This window comes from Prionailurus viverrinus, chromosome D3, assembly GCF_022837055.1.
Source record: "Prionailurus viverrinus isolate Anna chromosome D3, UM_Priviv_1.0, whole genome shotgun sequence".
NCBI lineage: Eukaryota > Metazoa > Chordata > Mammalia > Carnivora > Felidae > Prionailurus > Prionailurus viverrinus.
Window position 1 is genome coordinate 18687929 of NC_062572.1, and position 23278 is coordinate 18711206.

General features: G+C 56.1%; 1 protein-coding gene across 4 annotated transcripts; it reads left to right on the plus strand.

Annotated features, from left to right (window-relative positions):
• The first annotated feature begins 78 nt into the window (after window positions 1-78).
• On the plus strand, window positions 79-22462 carry MVK (mevalonate kinase). Of its 4 annotated transcripts, none has more exons than XM_047827179.1 (11): window positions 79-168; window positions 1040-1135; window positions 1997-2144; window positions 6460-6604; window positions 8388-8543; window positions 11661-11764; window positions 12381-12426; window positions 16696-16786; window positions 17178-17294; window positions 20883-21036; window positions 22165-22462. In XM_047827179.1, the coding sequence occupies exons 2-11, from the start codon at window positions 1058-1060 to the stop codon at window positions 22314-22316; spliced, it is 1191 nt and encodes a 396-aa protein (XP_047683135.1). In that variant the 5' UTR covers window positions 79-168; window positions 1040-1057; the 3' UTR covers window positions 22317-22462. The 4 variants fall into 4 exon arrangements, with proteins under 4 accessions (XP_047683135.1, XP_047683136.1, XP_047683134.1 ...); XM_047827180.1 differs by having other exon boundaries at window positions 22112-22346; XM_047827178.1 differs by lacking the exon at window positions 22165-22462 and adding an exon at window positions 21357-22103.
• Window positions 22463-23278: the final 816 nt, after the last annotated feature.

Here is a 23278-nt window from a genome sequence, read left to right on the forward strand (position 1 = left end):
CTTGGTTGCGACACCTATTGGCCAATGTTCAAGCCAATCGGTAAAGGAACGCCCAGTTTGCGTGTTCTGATTGGCTGAGCGGAAGGGTGCTCCCCTGTTCAGGTGGAGCCCGGGGGGATTTGGTCCCCGAGCAGCTCTGGCTTTCGCTCACCGGTCCCGCCGAGGCAGGTGAGCGCCTGGGTTCACGGGGCCGGGGGCGCGAGGTTTGAGGCTGAAACTTTGGGCCGGGCTCCCGGCTTCTCTGGCTTGGTTTCTCCGACTCTGAGAATCCGTCCCGAGCGGTTGGTGAGCTCGAATCTGAAGGGATTTGGAGCTTTGGGCAAGCAGTAGGTCTCCCGGTTCCGAGCCTCACTTTCCCCCGCTAAGAAAGGGGATCACGATGGCACTTAGCTCATAGTGCGGCTCAGGTCTTATCATATGGAGGTAATTGAGGCCTTAAATGGATGGTAATTTTTTATTATTTCTAGAAAATCTAAAATGCGCACACCTGTAGACCCAGCAAGTCACTTTCTAGGACTCTGTGTTGTAGAGATCCTCGGTTAAGCGTGCATGCAGGAAGGGGCTTGACATCTGTTTTCTGCAGCCTACAATTTATAGTCGTGACGTATTGGAAACAGCCTAAAAGTCCAGGAAAGCTTTCCTTCTACTCCATGATTTCATTTAAATTTCTACCTTCAATAGTAGTAATAATAAAAGCTGGGACCCACGCTGCCAAGTGGTCCTCTTGTATTATTTAACTTAAGCTTTCCAAAACCCATTGAGGTAAGTACAGTTCTTGTCCGAATATAACATAGGACGGAACCAAGGTTTTTAGCCATTTGAGTGAGTTAGAGACAGTGACCTCACTGGGAAGCGGAAGAGCTGGGATTTGAACCCAGGTCTTTCTGATGTGCCTGGTGGACTGTGCAGTCTTTGGGGCACATAGGAAGTGCTGGATGGTAGCTGCCTTTTTCGTTAGAATGATGAGTTTGAAGTGGGTATTCTCTAATATCTCTGAGATCTGGGGATGTCTCATCCTCTCTCTGGCTTTTTCTTTCAGGATTCCCGGGAGCTAGCTATGTCATCAGAAGTCCTGCTGGTGTCTGCTCCAGGGAAAGTCATTCTTCATGGAGAGCATGCTGTGGTCCACGGCAAGGTAAAGGCCCCCAGAGTCTTTGAGAATTGGGCACCTCTTCTCCCTGACCCTAATCTTAAACTGAAAAGAAGTCTTGAGGCATAGCCTAGGGGTATATAAGAGAGGAGGTCAGTTTTTCCCCAGCGAGGCAGGGAAAAGACCGGGCTTACCCCCACTGAAGGGCTCCTCTGGCCTCAGTAAGGTAGCACAAAGCTGAAAGGTAAAGCTGGGCAGGTGGAATGAAGCGACCTGGAAAGCGGGCTTCAGTGGAGAAGAAAAGGAGTGGGAGCACTGAGCCCTGGGGCACCCCGACATTCAGAAATGTGGGAAATGAGTAGGATCCAGCAGATGAGTCTGAAACCTGCATTATCTCATTTAAGTCTGAGGACTGCCCTCCGAGGTTAAACTTTTATTATCCTATTTTGCAGATGTGGAAGCTGAGGCTTAGGAGAGGATTGGTCGCTTGACCAAGGTCCCGTACACCTGGGTAGAACCGGGAATGAACCTCCGTCTGTCCGAACCCACAGCTCATGCTTTCTCCATTCCGTCATTCTTCATGTTCTTAACTTACATTTATTTGGATGACATGGTGATGATGGGGAAGCCATTCCTTGGTGTGGAGGACCTCTGAAGTTTTGCATGGAGAGGGCAAACAGAAGTTGATGCTAACTCCTAATTGATTGGTAGTGCCGGTGCCACCTAGTGGGAGAGCATGCCAAGGTTGATCGGCAGTGTCTGCCAAGGGCATGAGTGGGCGTGCCCTGCGTGCCAGTATTTGCTATCTCTCCTCAGCACATTGACACTGAGCCCTGTTTCTAAGACTGGAGCCATACTCTTTGCCACCCATGCCCAGGCTCATTGCTTTTGCCCTTTATCCTACAGGTAGCTCTGGCGGTGGCCGTGAACTTAAGAACATTCCTCCGGCTTCAGCCCCACAGCAATGGGAAAGTGTGCCTTGACCTACCGAACATTGGCATCAAGCGGGTCTGGGATGTGGCCAGGCTTCAGCTACAGGACACAAGCTTTCTGGGTAAGTGCAGCGAGCAGGAACCAAGTGTGGGAAGAGCCGGGGTCCTGAACAGAGGGGAAACACATGCCTGGGTAGTTATTCCAGGCTATCCCTGAGGGGCCCGGAGACTGGCCACTCTGGGGGTGTTTTTTCTCTTGAGCCATAAAATTAGCTTCACTTATTTATTTTATTTTATTTTTAATTTTTTAATGTTTATTTATTTTTGAGAGAGACAGCGAGTGTGGGTGGGGGAGGGGCAGAGAGAGAGGGAGACACAGAATCCGAAGGAGGCTCCAGGCTCCGAGCTTATCAGCGCAGAGCCCAATGTGGGGCTCGAACTCACGGACCGCGAGATCATGACCTGAGCCGAAGTCGGACACCCAACCAACTGAGCCACCCAGCCGCCCCTTCTTATTTATTTTTTTAAATTCGAGAGCATAAAATGATGCACTGGATGTATGTGGGCTGTGGTGGACTGATCGTGAAGGCCTGTTGTTGGGTGAAAAAACAAAAGATGCAAACAGGATGTATTTGAGGGGCGACCCGGATTAGGTATCAGCAGGTATGTAAGTGCATAGGAAAAAGACTAGGAAAATTTACTTCCGGTGATGGTTACATACCGCTGGGAGGGTCCTAAGGTCTGAGTGGACAAAGTGAGCCTTCCTTCTGGAGGATGGTTTTGACAAAGAGAAGGTAGTGGCGTTTTGTATAATTGAAAATCATCAGGGGTGCCTGGGTGGCTCAGTCGTTTAAGTGCTGACTTCAACTCAGGTCATGATCTCCCGGTTCGTGGGTTCGAGCCCCGCCTTGGGCTCTGTGCTGACAGCTCAGAGCCTGCAGCCTGCTTCGGATTCTGTGTCTCCCTCTCTCTCTGCCCCTCCCCTGCTCTCTCTCTATTCCTCTCTCTCTCAAAAGTAAAATGAACATTTTTTAAAAAGTCATTAAAAATAATAGGGCACCTTGGGTGCCCTGGGTGCCTGGGTGGCCCAGTTGTTTAAGCATCCAACTTCAGCTCGGGTCATGATTTCATGGTTCGTAGGTTCGAGCGCCACATCAGGCTCTGGGCTGACAGCTCAGAGCCTGGAGACTGCTTTGGATTCTGTGTGTCTCTCTCTCTGCCCCTCCCCCACTCATGCTCTGTCTCTCTGTCTCTGTCTCTGTCTCTCTCTCTCTCAAAAATAAAAATGTTAAAAAAATTTTTTTTTTCTTAAGAAAATAATGAGGCACCTGGGTGGCTCAGTCGGGTAAGCATCTGACTCTTGATTTCAGCTCAGGTCATGATCTCACAATTCATAGGATCGAGCTAACAGTGCTCGATGCTCTCTCTCCCTCTCTCTGCCCCTCCACTACTTGCGCATGCATGCTCTCTCTCTCTCTCTCAAGGTAAGTAAATAAACTTTTAAAAAATCATTAAAAATAAAAGTAGCATGGTTATTAACTGGAAAACAGAGTCAATATTAAACCACTGTGAGTTAAAAAAAAAAAAATCTATTACTGACCTCTCAGCAGCCCCTGTGACAACGGTGAGCATTTTGGTATTAATCCCTCTGGACTGTTTTCTGCAGGTGGATAGTTAGATTGAGAGACGTAGGAGGATATCTGTTCCTTAACCAAAATCTGATCAGGCCACACAAACTTTCCAGAAATGTGTGGGTTTTACCCCCCCTTCAGGGTATCAGGCCTGATACCTTTCCATGCCAATAAATAAAGACCCCTGTGCTAATTTTCGATAATACTGTGAATGTTGTGTGCCCTCATAGGCAAGGTTTTTCATCAGCAGGGTCGCCCCCTGCACCAAACCTGGAGGGTGTTTTCTGTTCTCAGTTTGCTGTCTGCTCGCTGGGCTGCTGCCCCATTGTCGGGAACAGTGTTTCTGAGCCAGAGTGGGGCCAGTGGGAGTCCTCCCAATGGCCTTTTCCTGCCTGCTCCCTGTCCCCTGTAACAATCAGTCCACAGCAAGCCACTCCCGAATACTGTAGAGGGTGAAGGAACAGGTGAAAACCCCCGTTTTCCAGCCAGTCCTGCCTTGAGAACCCCTGGAGACGATTTTGTTGTTGTTTTTAACAATACAGACGGATTCCTGGCCCTGCCTCTCTCTTATTGAAAAGGGGTAGAGGTGGTAGGGGACCAGGTGTGTGTATTTTGAAAGAAATTCCCTGGGCGGCACCTGAAGGGCTGTGGGTTCGAGCCCTGCCATCAGGCTCTGTGCTGACAGCTCAGAGCCTGGAGCCTGCTTCGGATTCTGTCTCTCTCTCTCTCTCTCTGCCCTCCCCTGCTCGTGCTCTGTCTCTCCCTCTCTCTCTCTCAAACCGTCATGATCTCACGGTTCGTGGATTCGAGCCCCACATCGGGCTCTGTGTTGACAGCCCGGAGCCTGGAGCCTGTTTCGGATTCTGTGTCTCCTGCTCTCTCTTTGCCCCTTCTGTGCTCACGCCCTGTCTCTCTCTGTCTCTCTCAAAAATAAATAAACATTAAAAAAAAAAAAAAAGAAGGGAAAGAAAGAAAGAAATTCCCTGGGTGATACTAGGGACACTGTCAGTTGAAAACAACTGCTACCTTGAAGCAGGCCTCGGAAAGCAGCCGTCCAGAGCAGCGTGGGATTTGCCTTCCGTGGTGCCCAAGACCATCCCCCACCAGGCTCGCAACGTCCCCCGGGAGCTGGCTGCTGCTTTGGGGTGTCAGTAGCTCTGATGGAAGCAGGCAGGTGTCTGGCCCACGTCCCAGACCCCCCTTCCTGCCTGTGTGAACCTCAACAGGTCGCTCAAACCCCCTGAGCCTCCGTGGGCAGAGTCGTGTTGCCTGGGAAGGTTGCTGCAAGGATCCGGCAGGACTGGAGGTGGGCGAGGGCCGGGACACTGAGCGCAGTCCGTGAGGGCGTGTGAGTTACTTCCCCAAGGAGAAGAAGGAGCAGGATGCACGACGCACGTTTTCTATTAGACTGCAGGGCTCCTCCACCTTTGTCTTTCAGTGTTCTTTGGTTGCCTCCCGATAGTTACAAACACAGGGAACATTTCACTGGGCATCTTTGTGGGTGCCAGGCACTGGGCTAGTGTGTTACATACATCAGCACTCTTAGAAGTCTCCAGCCTGCCCTGGAAGTAGGTGGCGGTATCCATCCCCATCTTATGGATGAGAAAATCGAGGTTCGGGGGTCGAGTGGCTCAGGTCGCACATCTTCGTCGGTGATGCAGAAAGGATTCAGACCCGGATCTCTCTCAACTCTCCAAACTCTTTTTTTTTTTTTTTTTTTAATTTCTTTACATGTTTATTTTTGAGAGAGAAAGAGTGCAACTGGGGGAGGGGCAAAGAGAGAGAGGGAGACACAGAATCCGAAGCAGGCTCCAGGCTCTGAGCTGTCAGCACAGAGCCCGACACGGGGCCCGAACCCGCGAACTGCAAGATCACGACCTGAGCTGAAGTCAGAGGCTTAACCGACTGAGCCACCCAGGTGCCCCACTCTCCAACCACTTTGACAAGTTATTCCATTTCCTTCACCGAGCTCTGAAATGTCTGTGCCCTCAGTAACACTGCCCGTTGGCTCGGCTGCCTTTAATGTATTATTATTTCAGTTAGCCCACAGCCCTTTTAATGAGTGCCTCACCCTAAAGTTTCCTAACACAGGCACACCAAGCTCCTTTTTCTGTTTACTTTTAAATTTGACCTGTGACTCAGGGAGTGGTTTGTCAAGGTAAGCCGGTCAGGCTTGCTCAGGCTCTCGGAGGAAAGTGGCACAGCCCACCCACACACGGGGGAGAAACTGCTATCTGGCCTCTCCCAGCTGCCCAAGCAAACCTCAGCACTTCACGTTCTCTGGTTTTGAGCGTCCTGTCCTCGCAGGTTATGTTTCAGGAGAGGGACACGTTTGGGGAATAATTTAATACGGCCCGTGGTTTGGGTTTTGTTCTGCGGAGGTCAAAGGCAGACCTCTGAGAGATCGAGCTAGCATTCGCCTTGTGTGTGTATGCATGTTTCAAAAACTACTGTTAATTAATCACTGCCTGTATGCCAGGAACTGCGCTAAGGGTCTCCTGTACCTTATTTAAGTTTATCTTGGAGGAGGTCCTGTCATGATCTCATTTACCAAGGAGGAAGGAAACTAAGGATCAGAGACGTTGAGTCACACACTCAAGGCCATAAAGCCAGCATATGGTACAGTCGGGACCCAAACTCAAGTCCACCTGCCCGCAAAACCTGAAGGCCGGTGGCAGTCTCAGCCCTGGCGCTCGGACCGTGAATCCGTGCCCGTCAGATTCTGATTCTCGTGACCTCTGCGTGCTGTTGTCTGTAAAAGCACCTGAGGCCCTCTCACCCAGCCACGTGTGCTTGTTTGCGACAGAGCAAGGTGACGCCTCGGCACCCACCGCAGAGCTAGTGGAGAAGCTGAAGGAGGTGGCAGCCTTCCCCAAAGACTGTGCCGACCCCGAGCGTGCGGCCGTGCTGGCCTTCCTTTACTTGTACCTGTGCATCTGCCGGAAGCAGAGGTGCGTGCGTGGCCCGGGGAGGGAGCCCTGCTTCAGCCCGCCCGGGGCAGCGGGCAAGGGTTTCTGTAGCTTTGGCTACCGCAGAGCACAGGGGCTTTCTTCCAGGGTTCCAGTGACCATGGCCATTTGCCATCGCCGCACGCACCAGGTGCCAGGCTGGACCCTTGATAGATGGTCTGCTTTTAACATTCCTAAGAAGCTCTGAGAGGGGCGCCCTCATTTGGCCCAGGAATGAAACTCAGAAACACACTGAGGGCCGGGCTGGGGAATCAGCCCCGCCTGACTTGGGTTCTGACACTTACGTTCTCAACCCCCCACTGCCTCCTCTGGCCTCTTCGATTCAGCGGACCCAAAGCCGGACTCCCGAATCTACCACGTGGCTTCTCCTGCTCTGTGTCCACAGAGGCACCCCTGCTGCTCATCCCGCAGACCCCAGGGAAACTCTGTGATCAGCAAAGTGACACCTGTGTCCGTCTCACCCCTGAAGATAGGATTTGGGCTATTTGCCCTCAGGGAGGCCAGCTCACCGCCGAGGCCACGTCACGTGGTGATGGGGAGTCAGATGGCGTTGGTTCGCACCCCACGGCGGCCACTTACTAGCTTACCTGAGGTACTTAACCCTTCCTGGGCCTCAGTGTCCTCATCTGTAAAATGGGGGTAGTAATAATACCTACCTCGTAGGCTTCTTGTGAGGCTAAATGAGTTTGTTTATTTAAAGCGCTTGACTCAGAGCCTGGCACGTAGCTTGAGAAACGTTAGCTGTTATTATTTTCCTTTGAAAACTGTTGGAGGACTGAAAATACGATATATGAAATGGGTCTAGCTCTGTAACTAGCCCACGGTGAGTTTCAGTATAATTATTTTCTGTTTCAAACCCAAAGGGAAAGCCTCAGGGGGCAGCTCGTCACTCGTACAGCAGACGCTGGGGGCCAGGCACGGTGCAGAGGGCCCATTCATAAACGCCTCCACTCTCGCTGTCCGCCGTGGGATTTTCAACTTAAGTGGGGCACGTTCCCTTCGGGGAAGGGGTGCAGATTTCAGAATCTGATCTGAGCGGGGTGGGCATGTGTAGTTTGAAAAGGCAGCTTCGGCCTTATGGTTTTATATTTGGAAGACGGGAAAATTCCTTAATGGAAACTACAGGACACGAAATTTGACAGTCCTTGCTTGGGGGAAATACACAGAAGATACAGTGATTCTGAACTTTCCAGTGGTAGAAAACAGGCCCGTGTTACACACAGCGGGGCACTGCTGGCCGGTAGGAAGGAGGAGGGTCCCGTGAGCGCACAGCACGCCAACATGAGGCAGTGGTGGAGACAGGCTACGTAGTGGAGATCGTCAAGGGGAGCTAGGAATGGGTTCTGTGGGTGGCCAGCGGAAGCTTCACGGTGGCAGCGACATCTGAGAAGGGTTTTGCAGGATGGCTAGGAGTTTGCCCGGGGGCTAAAGAGGTGCAGAGCTATCCCAGGCAGGGACACAGAGAGAGCGGGGCCACGAAAGAGCCTGTGCAGGGAACAGGAAGGAGTTTAGAGAAATGGTTGGTGGCTCAGGAGGGAACGGTGTGTTCAGGAGGGAGGTGGTTCTGGTATTTATTTCCAAGTTGTCTGCGTCGCCACGACTTCCTACAATCCCGGAGGGCTGCTTTTGGGGTCGGGAAACGTCCGCGAGTCCAGAAACCTGGCCAGAGGCTCGGAGTCAGGCCCCGCCCACGTCCAGTCCTGGGCGACGTCGGCACCTCGCCACCCTTCAGGAGAGTCATGCCCTGCACCCCACTGTGTTTCAGGACCCTGCCCAGCCTGGACATGAGGGTGTGGTCCGAGCTGCCCACTGGGGCCGGCCTGGGCTCCAGTGCCGCCTACTCCGTGTGTGTGGCCTCCGCTCTCCTGACCGCGTGCGAGGAGATCCCAAACCCGCTGAAGGACGGCGAGCCTGCCAGCAGGTAATCGCGGCCCTTGCCCTCGTCATTGTCCTTCCCGGGCGCCACGACCCCGGCGTGGGTTCTCTCCCTGAGGACTCCCCGCCACCCTGTGAGGCGAGAGGTGTCTGCGGCCAATGCAGGCGGTCTGAATCCAGAGCCTGACCTCTCTGCCCTTCCCCTACCCTTCACCTCTACCTTGCCTCTTTGGGGTTCGAGTGCCCGTGATATGGTAGAGAGAACCTGAGCCCGGATGTAGGGAGCCGTTGGGCCCACTTCTGCCATTGTCTCACTGCGGGACCTCGGCCGTGCTGCTGCGCCCCTCAGGGCCTCGGTGTCCTTCTCTGTAAAAAGCTGATGAGAGCCTTAAGGACACTACTGCTGGGTCTTACGAGACAGTTATGCAAAAAAAAAAAAGTGTAACACGTCAAGACATAAACACAGGAGGAGTATTTTTTTTATTTCTCATTGAAAAAATTTTCTTTTTCATGTATATTTTTGAGGCAGAGAGAGACAGAGTATGAGCGGGGGAGGGGCAGAGAGAGAGAGGGAGACACAGGATCGGAAGCAGGCTCCAGGCCCTGAGCTGTCAGCACAGAGCCCGACGTGGGGCTCGAACCCACGAACTGTGAGATCATGACCTGAGCTGAAGTCGGATGCTCAGCCAACTGAGCCGCCCAGGCGCCCCGGGGGAGTTATCTATTATTATTAAGGCATTTCCCTTCTTAGGAGCCCTTGACCTCGTTCCACGGAGGGAGCGTTGCCTCTGCAGTTCTCGCGGAGTCAGCGAGGCTCATCAGGACAGTGTCGCTGGCAGCCGTTTCTGCCACTTGGGGGCTGCATCTGGAGAAACTACAGTCTGTCCTGGGCCCACACAGCGCAGGGGAGCCCCTCCCACCGGGGGCCTGGGGTCCCAACCGTGTGTGGTGTCGGGTGGACCGCCGGCCTTATCTGTCTCCCTGTGTAGCCGGCAGAAGAGGCTGCTTACACGGTGCTGGTGCACGGTGGGCGTGGCTGCGTGTTTCCTCCCAGAGCACCGCTCCTCTACCCTCCACGCCCGCTGCAGGGGCACAGAGCGGACACACTGCACTAGCCTGCAGCCTCGGACGTTTGTCCTCTTCCAGGGCTTGGCTTTGAATCGAGGCTTTCTCCCTCTGCCCTGGAAAGGCAGTGGTTTTTCCCGCAGCCCAGACCCCCCTGGCTGCCCTGTCACGGCCAATGATTTCTCTTCTGAGACACGGAGGTTAAAATACGGCTGGATTCAGACTGAGCCCCAAGGTCCCTTTGATCCTCGTGGCCACAGTGGATCTGCGGGCTCGTGATGTGATGTGTCTGTCAGCACTCCTGAGACTCGCTGGGGATGGTTCCTGTGGGTGGAGAGGAGTAGGAGGGGTGGGGTGGAGGCGGCTTTTGTCAGGGGAAGAATCCGGTAGGTGGTGAGAGGCGCACCTGGAGGTAACACAAGGTGATGGTTTTCGGGGATTTCAGTGAGGTGTGCCTGCTAAGTTGCTGCAGGGCGTGGGGCCACCCCCTCTTCTCCTCTGGGCTCTGTTTCCTCATCTGGAAGTGAGGGGCTGCACCTGACGGTCCCTCAGGGGGCCCTCCAGCCTTGACGTTTGGTGCTTCTGTGATAAGGTGGTGCTCGTTACCATGTGCTAACCACTGATTATAACCTAGATCAGTGAAGGCCGGCTTGCCCTGGGTCCCTTAAACAGACTCGTGTATATGGGCCAACAAACCAGCTCTGCCTTTCAAAAGGCATGGGTGAGGGTCCCTGGCTGGCTCAGGCAGTGGAGTGTGTGACTTTTGATCTCAGGGTCGTGAGTTTGAGCCCCACATTGGGTGTGGAGCCTACTTAAAACTTTTTTAAAAAATTTAATTTTCGGGGCGCTTGGGTGGCTGAGTCGATTAAACGTCCGACTTCAGCTCAAGTCATGATCTCACAGTTCGTGAGTTCGAGCCCCGCATCAGGCTCCGTGCTGACAGCTCAGAGCCTGGAGCCCGTTTCGGATTCTGTGTCTCCCTCTCTCTCTGCCCCTCCCCTGCTCATGCTCTGTCTCTTTCTGTCTTAAAAATAAACATTAAAAAAATTTTAATTAATTTTCAAAAGGCATGGGTGACTCGTGTGTGTGTGCGTGCATAAGTGTGTGTGTGTGTGTGTGTATACGTGTGTGTGTGTGCGCGCGTGCGTGTGCTCTTTCTCACGCTGATTCCTTAACATTCAGGTCTCCCGCCACCCCTGAAGACCCAGTCATTCCTTCCTAGGACTTTTGGTGAGAGCAGGCCCCAACCCCTGCCCAGTGTTTCTAAATCAGACAGAGCTGCAATCAGACCGGAATCCGGTCTCCTGTGAAGACTGGGTTGGCAATCTGAGCCCCCGGAGGATGAGCAGTGCACAGGGTGGGAAGAAGATTCACCTTTGCGGAGAGGGCCAGGTCCCGGGCTGGGTCCAGCTGCCCCCTCTCTGTCTCACACGCTCGCCTTTCGGTTCCTGGAAAGGTCCGGCTCTTGCACAGTTGCGGGTGCTGTGCAGCCCCGGTCTGGAATGTTCTCCCCGCACATTCTGGCCTTGCCGACCGCACCCTTGTCCCTCAGGCCCTCCCCCTTTCCAGATGGGGTACACGCCATCCAGCCTGCACTGCCCCTCCTGGGGGTTATAGTTAAATATCGATTGCTTTTGGCGTCCCCTCTCCACGAGACGCCAAGCCTCAGGCGGCTGGGGGCCGTGTCTGTTTCGTTCCCTACCGTGAGCTTAGCGACAGGCACAGAGTGGATGCTCAGTAAATATCGGACAAACGAGTACGTCCTGTTGGTGCCATAGAGCTCGGTAGTTGAGAACCTGGGCTCCTCAACCGATGTGGTTCTGATTTAGCGGTGCACAGCACGGGGGTCTACTTGACCCACCTGTGCCTCAGTTTCCTCTTCTGTAGGAGAGGGGATAGTAGTTGTACCGTCCCTGTAGGGTTTTCATGGGGATTGCAGGAGATGGCTCTGCAGCTGGAGAGGTTCTAGGCTGTTCTCCTGTTCCTGGCTCGTGTGGTCTCCACCAAGCCCAACCTGTGGATCCTGCCCCTTGCTGCCTCAGTGGCCCTGGCCGCCCCTCTCCACCGAGGTACAGACGGACTTGTGTGTCTTCTTCAGGTGGACAGTGGAGGACTTGGAATTAATTAACAAGTGGGCCTTCCAGGGGGAGAGAGTGATTCACGGGAACCCCTCCGGAGTAGACAACGCTGTCAGCGTTTGGGGTAGGTGCGGCCGCAGGCCAGTTTTCTGTGTTTGTATTATTTTATAAATTCCTGTGACCATTGTAGACGCTCAGGCTTTGTTGGGTTGGATGAATGAAATCAGCGGCTTCCGAGGAAAACAGTGTTTTCCTGCTTGGGGGTGAGGGAGGGGAGAAATTCCAGGGTCCTGCCTCACACCTGCTGAACCCAGACCTCTGCAGGTCCTGGGGGGCGGGGTCATGGCAGGGCCCGGGAAGCTACAGGTACGGTGAGCTCCCCATGAGGGTTGCCACAGTACAGCTGCAGGGTCACGGCCATAGCGCCTGGCAGTCACACGAGCTGCTGTGGGATACTGGCTTCCCGGACCCGGCCACGGTCCTGGGCCCACCTTCACCACGTGGCCTGTGGCACGAGGCCGGGCAGCCTGGAGGGAGGGCGAGCTCCCTGGCGGAGCGCGGAGTGCCTTTGTGCCCTCCCGGGACCTTTTGTGACCGAAGCTGGCACGACTAGTTAACAAGGGTTTAACCTGTTCCCCGGATGGGGCAGAACTCTTACCCACTCAAGCCCAGCTTCTCTCCCAAGGGGCAGACACACACAGCTTTTCCCACAGCTCTGACCCGCTGCTTTTTCTCTTTAGGGGGAGCACTCCGATACCAGCAAGGAAAGATTTCGCTCCTAAAGAGGTAATTCTGGGGTAGGGCAGCCCCTCCTGGCATGGCTGCCTCATCGCGTCGTTGGTTGGGGCGGGGGGGGGGCTCTGTCTCGTTGTGCGGTAACATGCGGGGCAGCATCTCTGGCTTTTTTTGTTGTTGTTGTTTATTTTTGAGAAGGGGGAGGCGCAGAGAGCAAAAGAGAGAATCGTGGAGGGATAGAGGATCGGAAGCGGGCTCTGTGCTGACAGCAGACAGCCCGAAGCGGGGCTCGAACTCATGAACTGCGAGATCATGACCTGAACCGAAGTCAGACACTTAACTGACTGAGCCCCCCAGGCACCCCTGGCTTTCTTTCCCCTCCCCTGTGAGGCCCTCCCAGGCCGTGGGCCATGAGGACACCCCGTTCTTGCCTTCTGTACTGCAGCTCTTAAATTGCCAAGAGATTAGAGGGAGAAGTCATGCGTGGCCGTGCCATTCACCTTCCAGAGAGCGGCTGCTCCCCCAGACCCCTGGGTCGTCATTCATTTCATTCATTCGATTGTGTATGCATTTAGCAAATGAGAATTGATATCTTCCTGTGTTCCCGAGGACACTGTACTAGGGTCTAGGGATGTAAAAATGAGTCTGGGACACAATTTTGGTGGCGGGGCAGGGTGGGAGGAGAGTGGGGGCGGGTAGGGGAGGGCCAGCAGACACGCATACAAAGCCACTGCAGGTGAACATGAGGGTTGCCACAGTCGGGCACTCGAGGCAGAGCCAGGGCTCAGGCTCGTGAGAGGCTTCCAGCAGGGGTGACATTTGAGAACTTCTCAGCCCGTTTCCCAGGTTCCCTTACCCCCTCCCTCGGGAGCAATTGGAACTACAAACATGCATGTTAAAATAGAGCATGCTGTGTTCTCTTTGGACTCAGAGTGGAAATGTCCCTTGCGGGCAGCGACTCCCAGGGTGAGCAGGTGGCAGTTCCTTGAGCCCTCAATGGAGTCAGGTGGTGTCCCAGGGCACTTTGCCACCTAGGCAGGCCTTTCCACGGTGATGAGGACGGTCCTCACAGCCCATGGGCAGCAAGTCCCGGCCCACTGCCCTCGCCAGCTGGGCCACGCCAAGTGGCCCTCGCCAGCTGGGCCAAGGAGTGGCTCCTTGACCTGGCGTGATGTGCCGCATCACTTCCACCTGCACCTCTGGGAACTTTCTGCCCCAGTTCTCTTGGCGTCCAGGAGCCACGCCTGCCTTTCTGAGGTTCTGCGCTAGGGTCTCTCAGCCTTGGCACCATTGACGTAGTGGACCGGACGATTCTTTATAGGGCGGGCGCTGCCCCGTGCGGCATGGTTAGGATATTTAGCGGCATCCCCGCACTTTACCCGCTAGATGCCGGTAGCACCTCCCCTGTCTCCCAGTTGCGACAGCCAAAAATGTCTCCAGACATTGCCAGTGTCCCCTGGAGGGCAGAATCCCCCTGGATGACAGCCTTCACTCTGCACAGAGGAGGAAACGGGGCCATTTAGGAAAGTGGAAGCAGCTTGCTCTGGCTGCTGTGCAGTCAGGGCAGTGGGGCCTGGGGCCCAGGAGGAGCCGGCTCTGCCACGTAGACTGACTCCCCGTGCAGCGACATCAGGAGTCCCCGCTGGACTCTGAGGTACCGGATGCAGGCCTGCCCGCGGGGCTCAGCCCACCGGAGGAGGCAGGCACGACTGTGATCCTCAGCATGAAGATACCCAGAGGATGATGTGAATGCCCTGAAGCTGCCACGGATGGCGCGAGGGGTGTCATGAGTCAGACGACAGATTTGGGCGTCACAGGGGCAGTGACGTCTCATCCAGTGTTTCCTGAGGGCTAGTTATATCCTAAGCACCGACTGGGCCCCAGCTAACGTGGTGGTGTGGGCACGTGTACGTTCTACTGGAGGGAAATGAGGCGATGAGTGAGGAGGCAGGAGGGGGGGCCCGAGGCATATCCGGTGGCCAGCTGGTGGTGGCATGGCGCACAGAGGCTCTGGGGTCTGCGGGCCCAGCTCTGCCACTTTCAAGCTGGGTGCTCTTTTTTTGTTTTGTTTGATTTATTTTTAACATGTGTTTATTCTTAAGGGAGAGAGAGAGACAGAGAGAGAGAGAGAATGAGTGGGGGAGGGGTAGAGCAAGAGGGAGACACAGAATCCAAAGCAGGCTCCAGGCTACGAGCTGTCAGCACAAAGCCGGATGCGGGGCCCGAACTCACAGCCACGAGATCACGGCCTGAGCTGAAGTCGGACGCCCAACCAACTGAGCCACCCAGGCACCCCACTGAGCCGGGTGCTCTTGAGTGAGTCGCTCTTCCTGAGGCACACGCCTCCTCGTTTATATAACGAGGATCCTGAGCCCAGAATCAGAAACGGCACCTGTAGAGTGCTTTGCTCTCTGCTGAGATCAAACTTAATGCCACAGATACCGAGCAACTACCATGTGCTGGGTGCTGGGGCCTCAGTGGGGAACAAAAAGTCCCGCCTTCACGGAACTCACACTTTGTTGGGAGGAGACAACCAATGAACAGACGGTTCCACGAGAGCATGTCAGGCCGTTGGATGGGATGATCCGGGGAGGCCCCCAATGAAATGACATCTGAGCAGAGACCTGAATGGAACACGAGAGTTAGGTGGGTCCCTGGCGGAGGAAATGCAAGTGCAAAGGCCCTGAGGCAGGAATGTGCCTGGCGTGCTGAGCTGCAGCTACAGGGCCAGGATGGCTGAGAGGAGCGAGCACCCAGGGAGGGCGGGGGTGAGATAAGATTGAGGGGTTAGCCGTGCCTAGCACGCACAAGCACTCACGCAGCACAGCCTGGGTGGTCTCTAGATGCCCGCAGAGCCTGGGGTTTTAGTGGGGCCGGCAGCGCTAGGAGCCGCCTGTTCGCAGAGGACTTGTCTAAGGAAGATGAAGACACAGTGTTCCAACTCCTCCCGCCCCGACGGATGGGAACACAGAGCAAACCGACCTTCACTGCTGGCTGCGGGGCGCCACGGCGAGCAGATGGCTGATTCTCTGAGAAGCCGGGAGGCCAGACTCCACATTAATCCCGCCAGTGGCTTCAAGAGGAACCCTTTCCCCCCAAACCACGCATGGTGCTTCTCTATTAAAAAAAAATGCATTGTTTGCAAAGTGGATCAAGATGCGGCCTCCCAGAACGCTGCCCTTTTGAGAAACGGCTTGTCTTTAAGGGGAAAAGAAAAGGCAAATAGAATGTTCATCTTTTGTAAAGTTAAAAAAAAAAAAAAAAAACCGGTCTCCAAGGCTGGGAATCGATATTAATTTCATGGGCTTATGGGCGGTGAGATCAAGCAGGTTTCTGGCAGCCTTTTCCAGCCCTATTGGATTTTACAGTCTCGAGTTGTGAAAAGAAAAACGAATAAAGGTATCAAGGGGTCTGCCTGTCTCCAGCTGTCTTGGGGCAGAGCTCATCCAAATACTCAGTCCCCGGCCCCTGGTGCTCTGAAAGGCAGCTTGGGATGACAAGAAATGGGGCCTTAAGTCCCCAGGGACAGCTAGGCATAGGACAGTTGCGATCGTGACTTTAGGAGGTAGCCTAAAGCTCAGAAGGTAGGTGAGGGCAGCTCACTGTGGCCGTCCTGGGGCCTCTGTTCTCTCACCTGGGACAGCCGAGCAGGGACGAAGGACTCCCTCTGACCATATCTGGCTTTGGGCCATGGCGGCTGGTCTGGGAGCCATCAAGGCAGGGCAGGGATGGGCTCAGCCTGCAGGGAACCTGCCTGCCACCCAAGCCTGCCCTCCTCCCCTGCACTCCACTGTTCACCATACCAGCTCCCCTGGGTACCTTCCTACCCTGCGTGCACCCACTCTGCGTGATCCGTCCCAGGTCCCGTTGCTTTTCTTCCTAAATCTCTTCCACTCCGGCAGCCTGGGGTGGCCCACACGACAGAACCTTCACCCCCTCTTGTACTGTTGGCCATAGTGCCTTTGAACTCATCCAACTCTGTGAACCCGGCGTGCTCGGCCAGCTGCAGGCGAAGCCAGGCCCCCTCACATGTGCCCAGCACATGGTAGGTGCCCAGTTGAAGTCAAGTGGGTGAGTGACGAGCCAAAGGAAAGTGTCCCGACTGCCCAGGGCCTGGAGCGGAGACGCAGCCATGATTGGTGGCAGGAGCCCCCCCCCCCCCAACCCGCTCCTCTCGCTCTCCCCCTCCAGCCCACTGAGGTCCCCTTTTCTGGGCCTCCGCTTCCTCCTGTGTCAGGGTCGGGTGACGTTTTGGAGTGCCCCCGGCCCTGACGCAGCTCCTCCGTCCCGAGCTCACCATGGACCCTCTTCACCCCGCAGGCTGCCGGCTCTGAGGATCCTGCTGACCAACACCAAGGTCCCTCGCAGCACCAAGGCTCTCGTGGCCAGCGTCAGGAGCAGGCTGCTTAAGGTGCTTCGTGTTCACTCGGGCGGGTTTCTGGCAGGGCCCCGACAGCCAGGTCTAGGGGCTCGAGCTCTCCCTCTGCCGCATGGGCTAGCGGAGGGGCAGGATGGGTGATGGGGACCGGGGGAGGCGGTTTTGGGCAGACCAGGAGGTGCTGTGTGTCCATCCCAGCCGGGGGGCAGCACAGGGAGCGTCAGACACGCTGGCTTGGTGGCGAGAATCCCCCCGCTTCTGTGAGGGGGCCTGGGCAAGGCAGATCCCCGGCGGGAAAGAGAAGGGGTTTCCTCAGATGGTGGGAGCGGGCCGTGGGGACACCTCCCTCCTCCCGTGGCCGGGGCGGCTGTCTAGTGTCTGCCCTGCCCCAGGCCTCACGGGCCCTTGCTTGCTGTCCCTCCAGTTCCCAGAGATCGTGGCGCCCGTGCTGACCTCCATAGATGCCATCTCCCTGGAGTGCGAGCGGATGCTGGGGGAGATGGTGGCTGCCCCCGCCCCGGAGCACTACCTGGTGCTGGAAGTAAGAGCCCGTCTGCAGGGTCCCCGGTCTCACCCACACCACTGCCTGAGGCAGGGGCTCCCCCTCTGCGCTTACAGTCCCCCGAGCTGAAACTGGGGGCTGGGCCCGGGCCTGGGGTCCCGTGTATGCCAAGGCCAGCGAGCGTGCCTTCTTCTTACGCCTTTCCCCAGCTGATTCAGAGCTGCAGAGAGAGTATGTCGAAAGCACAGAGGGCAGTGCCTGGCGCGCGCTAAGTGCGACGGGCCAGGTTTGGGTTCACACACGTAAGGCGCGGTGGGATATTGCTGACCCCATCTCCCAGAGGTCCAGGAGCCATTTCCTGCACAGCCATCCCTTTCCCGTTATGTTTGCTCGCTGCATTTGTGTCCTTTGGTGACTGTTTATCACCGGCGTGCTTTGGCTCACACGTATTCTAACATGGTTCTTCCCTGTGACCCGAGCCGCTACCCTTTGCATAATTCCAGCGTAGAGGTGGAGGCCTCGTGCCCTGGGTTTGATCAGATCCGGGTCTGAATCCCAGCTTCACCTCTGCTGGTCTCACTGGAGTGTCTTAAGAGTGCAGCGAGGCCCGGTAGGCGACAGGCAGTTACCATGCCTGATGAGCCACCGGCTCAGTAAGCCCGAGGGCCCAGGGTCATCCTCAGACACGGCCCGTGTGGCCTGGCAAATGTGGATCGACCTTAAAGAGCCACCTGGCTTCCCTTGGAGAATCAGAGGATCAGGCAGGTCGGGGGGGGCGGGGTGAGGCTCGGTAGCAACAGTCAGCTGGAAGTGCAGAAGAGGCCCCGGGAGGAGGCCCTGGGGTCTCCATTTCTCCATAGTCCCGACCTCTCCCTAAGCGTCACCTGCAGCTGCTGCAGTCCACCTGGTGCCTCTCTGTCCCGCGGGATGCATTTGAATCTGCAGCTCCTATAGTGAATGGAAGCAGCTACTAAACCAAGTCTCTTCACAAATGATTTCGCACTTGGTCTCTATAACCACCTCCCTGTGAAGTGGGTATATTGCCCCCGTTTTACAGGTATGAATACTGAGTCCTCAAGAGCAACTCTCTGCAAGGTTCGCCGACTCATGGGTGGCCGTGCCAGGTGTGAAACTGACTTATGGGTTTATCTCTTTAGCCAGCAGATCTTCAATGAGCACCCACCATGGGCCAGGGGCAGCGACCCGCTCTCGTTTCTGTGGTTTTGGTCCCATTTCCTTAGCTGTCTGCCTCCAGTCCCCCAGCCTTTGCCTTGCCGGCTTCAATTCCTTTCACGTAGAAAGGAGGGAACACAGTCCTCCCGAGCAGGAAATTAATAATGATAGAGTACTGCCTAAAATATACCCTGTTGAGCCCCCGGAGAATGCCACAGAACAGCACGTTGATTATACATTGTGTGTATTTTTGGCTGTGGCAGCCGCTGAAATGTGCAGCTCGCCTCCTGGACAGCTTTGTGCTCAAACCAGCGAGCTGTTCTCCTGTGTCACAACCTGTCATCTGATCCTTGACAGATTTTGGATCAGAATGTGACAGGTGTCTGAAACCTGCCTCGGCAACGTGACACCTGGCGCTCAGGCGCAGAGAGCGGGCCCCCAGAACTTCTCCCTCGCATCCAGCCCCTGGGGCTGGGGAGAGGCACCCGGGGCCGCCACCGGGCTATCACGCCTGTCTGCTCGTTTGTCAGAAGTGCTGGGGTGTGTGAGGCGGGCTGCAGGGGAGGGCCGACCCGACCGCGCCCGAAGGACCCCCCCCCCCCCCCCCCCCCCCCCCCCCGGCAGGAGGGCCAGGTGGGCCCGGCCGACAGCTCCGTGATTGGCAACCCTCGCAGCACACGCGCTCCCGGTTCCCTGGAGCAGAGCCGCGCGCTCTTAAGCCCCGCGCGGCGAGAAGTAGGCGGCAGCAGGAATGCTGAGGGCGCTCGCTCTTGGAGGCGGGGTAGACGGGAGCTTCGCATCAGGCAGACCCAGTTTCCAGTGCTGGCCTGGTACCTTACCAGCCCAGGGACCTTAGGCAAGCCACCTTCCGCCCTGAGCCTTAGCGGTGCCCCCTTTGTACTTACTACGGGGATAACTGTGCTAGGACCGCAAAAGTACTGATAGCAGCTGACTTCCACGGAGCCCTGATCTCAGGCCAGGTGTCATGTGAAAAACTCTGATTTCTTCCTCACTGCAGTGAGACAGATCCTCTTAGGATGCCAGTTTTACAAGCGGGGAAACTGAGGCACGGGGTGAGAAGCCTTGCCCAAGAACCTAGAAGTAGCAGAGCTGGGACTGAAACCCAGTCCCCTCCCCTTGATTCCAGATCCCACATCCTTTTTTTTTTTTTTAATGTTTATTTATTTTGAGAGAGAGAGAATGCATGCGTGGGCGGTGGGGCAGAGAGAGAGAGAATCCCAAGCAGGCGCTGTCAGGATGGAGCCCAACGCAGGGCTTGATCTCACAAACCCTGAGATCAAGACCTGAGTCGAAATCAAGAGCCAGATGTTTAGCAGACTGAGTCATCCAGGCACCTCCAGATCCCACATTCTTTTAAAAAAATTTTTTTTAATGTTTTATTTATTTTTGAGAGAGAGCGAGCATGAGTGGGGGAGGGGCAGAGAAAGAGGGAGACACAGAATCCAAAGCAGGCTCCGGGCTCTGAGCTGTCCGCGCAGAGCCCGATGCAGAGCTCGAACCCACCAACTGTGAGATCATGATGTGAGCTGAAATCGGAGGCTGAACTGAGCCCCCCCGGGTGCTCTGCCAGATCTCACATTCTTCACTTGCCCGTGGCAGGGACCACAGGTGGGTGCTCGTTCTTAGAGCCCCAGCATTTAGCACGGTGCCCGCCCAGACGCTGATGGAGCAAATGAAATGTAAGTAGGGGTCCCTGGGCTGCAATAGCTATCAGTTTTCTTATCTCATCAACCTGCATCGTTGGAGCCTCAGAAGAGCAGGAGTTTTATGCAAATCAGAGAAACCAGAAAAACATTTAGCTCTTTCCCCCACTTATGACCTTGGTTTGAATAAGAAACCAGTTCTTCTGAAAATTGGTACCCGCGGCAGCTGTCGGATGGCGTATCACTTCAGACTTGTGCAGATGATAGAAATCCATCTCAAGCAGGCTTTAGCAGGAAAGGAATTTATTGGCTCATAACTGGGAAGACCAGCAGGAAGAGCTTCAAGCATAGCTGGATCCAGGGCCCAAAACAACCTAGTCTGAAATCTCTCCATCTTCCATGCACTCTCTGGCCGTGTGTAGGGCAGAGAGAACTCTGGCGGCTTATTTCTGAAGTCAACCAGTTTTCGCAGCTCGAGGGCAGAGGCAGAGAAAACCCTGGGAAGGCGGTGGTTGGCCCAGCTTGGTTCACAGGTCCATCCCTGAGCAATCACCGTGGCCAGAGGCTTCTTTGGCCAGGCCTGGGACATGTGTTCCCCACCAGCTCCACCCCAGCCCCATGGGAAGTCTCGCGGGAAGGAGACGTTCTTTTACCAGCGGACAGGGACACGGTGCTGGCTTGCCTAAGCCATTTTGCTCTCCCAAACCGGCGGCTGTCACACGCATGGGGTGGACACAGGACCTTGGCTTCAGGCCGGCCGAGTGGGAACAGACTGAACCTTCTCCTGCAGGAGCTCATCGACATGAACCAGCACCATCTGAACGCCCTCGGCGTGGGCCATGCCTCCCTGGACCAGCTGTGCCAGGTGACCATGGCCCACGGACTGCACAGCAAGCTCACTGGCGCGGGCGGCGGTGGCTGTGGCATTACGCTCCTCAGGCCAGGTACCGGGGAGCAGGCTGGGTAGGGTGGGTTGGCAGCCTGGGCTCGTACAAAGGTTCTACCTGGGCAGTTCCCTTGGGAGGAGGGAGAAGCTGGAGAACAGTCTCACCTCTGCCGTGGGGCCTCAGTCAAGTTAATTCACCACTCTGGGCCTTTGTTGCTGCATTGGTGGAACAAGGACGCTGATGGCTAGTTTATGATTGTTGTCTAGACGCAAGGAGAAAAGTGCCTTTAGAAAGCCTGGCACAGGGCTGGGCTGGGGGAGGGGCCGCCATTATGGCGGCTGTCCCCACCACCTCCTCACCTGCCAAGTCTCCCACAGGTTTGAGGAATAACCAGGACATTGTCATCACCCGCTGTCACCTCTTGATGCGGCCAAGATGGGGACTGACCTTGCTACAAAACCGAGGGCTTTCTTCCCCCGCCCCCCAGTGTCTGGGGAAAGAGCAAGGCCGGGTAACGGTACCCGGGGCCGGGGCCGGCTCGGTCACCACACCGCACCTGCCCTCGGGACCTGGCACTCAGTGCTCCCGCCTGCGCGGCCTTCCCTTTGCCCCCTGCTTCTGGTCTTTCCCCTCCTTTACCTTCTCTTCCTCCCTGTTTTTCTCCCACCGTTGCCCACTGCTCTGTAGTAAGCCCACAGTGGCCCCAACCACCCCCCTCGCTCTCAGCGTGGCCCCAGACCTCAGGAAGTCACTGTGGCCTACAGCCGACTTTGACCGTTGGCTCCTCGTTCACGGTCAGTGACGATGATGAGGGAGAACACTTCTGGGGCGTGTACCGTGTACCAGGCAGTGTACCCGGCGCCTTCCCTGCCTTTCCTCATGGAAGCCTCTCAGTAACCCTTGGGGAGTAGTAATCACTATTGGCCCCCTTCCCAAATGAGGAGACCGAGGCTCAGAGAAGGGAAGCCGCTTGTCTGGGGCCCCACGGCTGGTACGCGGTGGGGCCGGGGCCATGTGACTCGGGGCCCGTGACTTTACCTGTTGCTCCGTGCCCACCGCTGCCCCCTCCCCCAGAGGGTGCAAGGCTCCACATTCCAATGGGAAGACCTGTCCCGGGCCTTTTCCTGAACAGCCTCGAAGGAAGCAGACGAGTGTGGGGTGACCTGCTGCCTTCCGTCCCCCCAGATCTGGAGCAGTCGGTGGTCGAGGCCGTGAAGCAGGCCCTGAGCAGCTGCGGCTTTGACTGCTGGGAAACCAGCATCGGTGCCCCTGGCATCTCTGTCCACTCGGCCGCCTCCCTGGACGCCCCCGTGCGGCAAGCCCTGGATGGCCTCTGAGAGGAGCCTGTGCCGCTGCAGCCCCACCATGAAGCCCCTTCCTGGATTATTCTGGGTGCCGGAGCCGGCCTCTGTGCTGGCCGGTGGGCCCCAGTCCCAGCGGCGTGACCTGGAACCTGCAGCGGACTGGGCCGCCCAGAAGACACAGTCTGCGTCCTGCATCCCCTTGAGCTGCCCAGGCGGTGGGGCCACGTGGGGGGCTCTGACATGTCCTCTGACATGTGGGGGGCTTCCCTCCTGTCCTCCCTGCAGCTCCCACACACCCCTCCGCTTTGGGCCTCTGCCTTCTCCCCAGACCCCCTGCCCACTTGGTTGGACGCTCAGATGCGGGAATGTGGTTCCTGAAGTGGTGCGCCTTCCCCCTCCCTCCCTCTGCCTCTGCACTTCCACCTGTCTCAGGGCCCCACTCCTCCCACCTCCTCCGGGAAGCCTTCCCTGACCCCTGGCAGGGTGACCCTCACCCCCACCTTCCTCCCCTCGCACCTCCAGTCTGTTTGAACCACTCGGCACTTTGTGTGGCCTGCTCTTCTCTCCAGCTAGACTGTGGGCTCCCAAGGAGGTGTCCAGGTGGTGGCCTTCACCTTGTGACCTCCCATCACAGGACTGGCAGAGGGGAAATAAAAAGCTCTTGAGTAAACCAGTGCTCTACTCGGAGTCCAGAAAGAAGGAGGATACAGTCTTGTACAGTCTGCAGCCCGCCCGTGCCTGCCTCCTCTGTCCCTGTCCCTTCTTCAGCCACTTGCCCCGTGGAGCTCTTAAGGTGAAGGAAAGAAGGGCTTTGGGTCACTTGGTTGTGTGTCTCGGGGACAGGGTGGGGTTTTCCTAGATGGCCTTGGTCGTTCAGAACGACCTACCTGCTTTTCCAGAAGGGGGATTTTAAGCTTCCTAGCACCTGGAGTCATGAGCAGTCACAAATTCACAGATTTTTGTTAGCCCTGGAAACAAAACCAACCTGTAAGTCC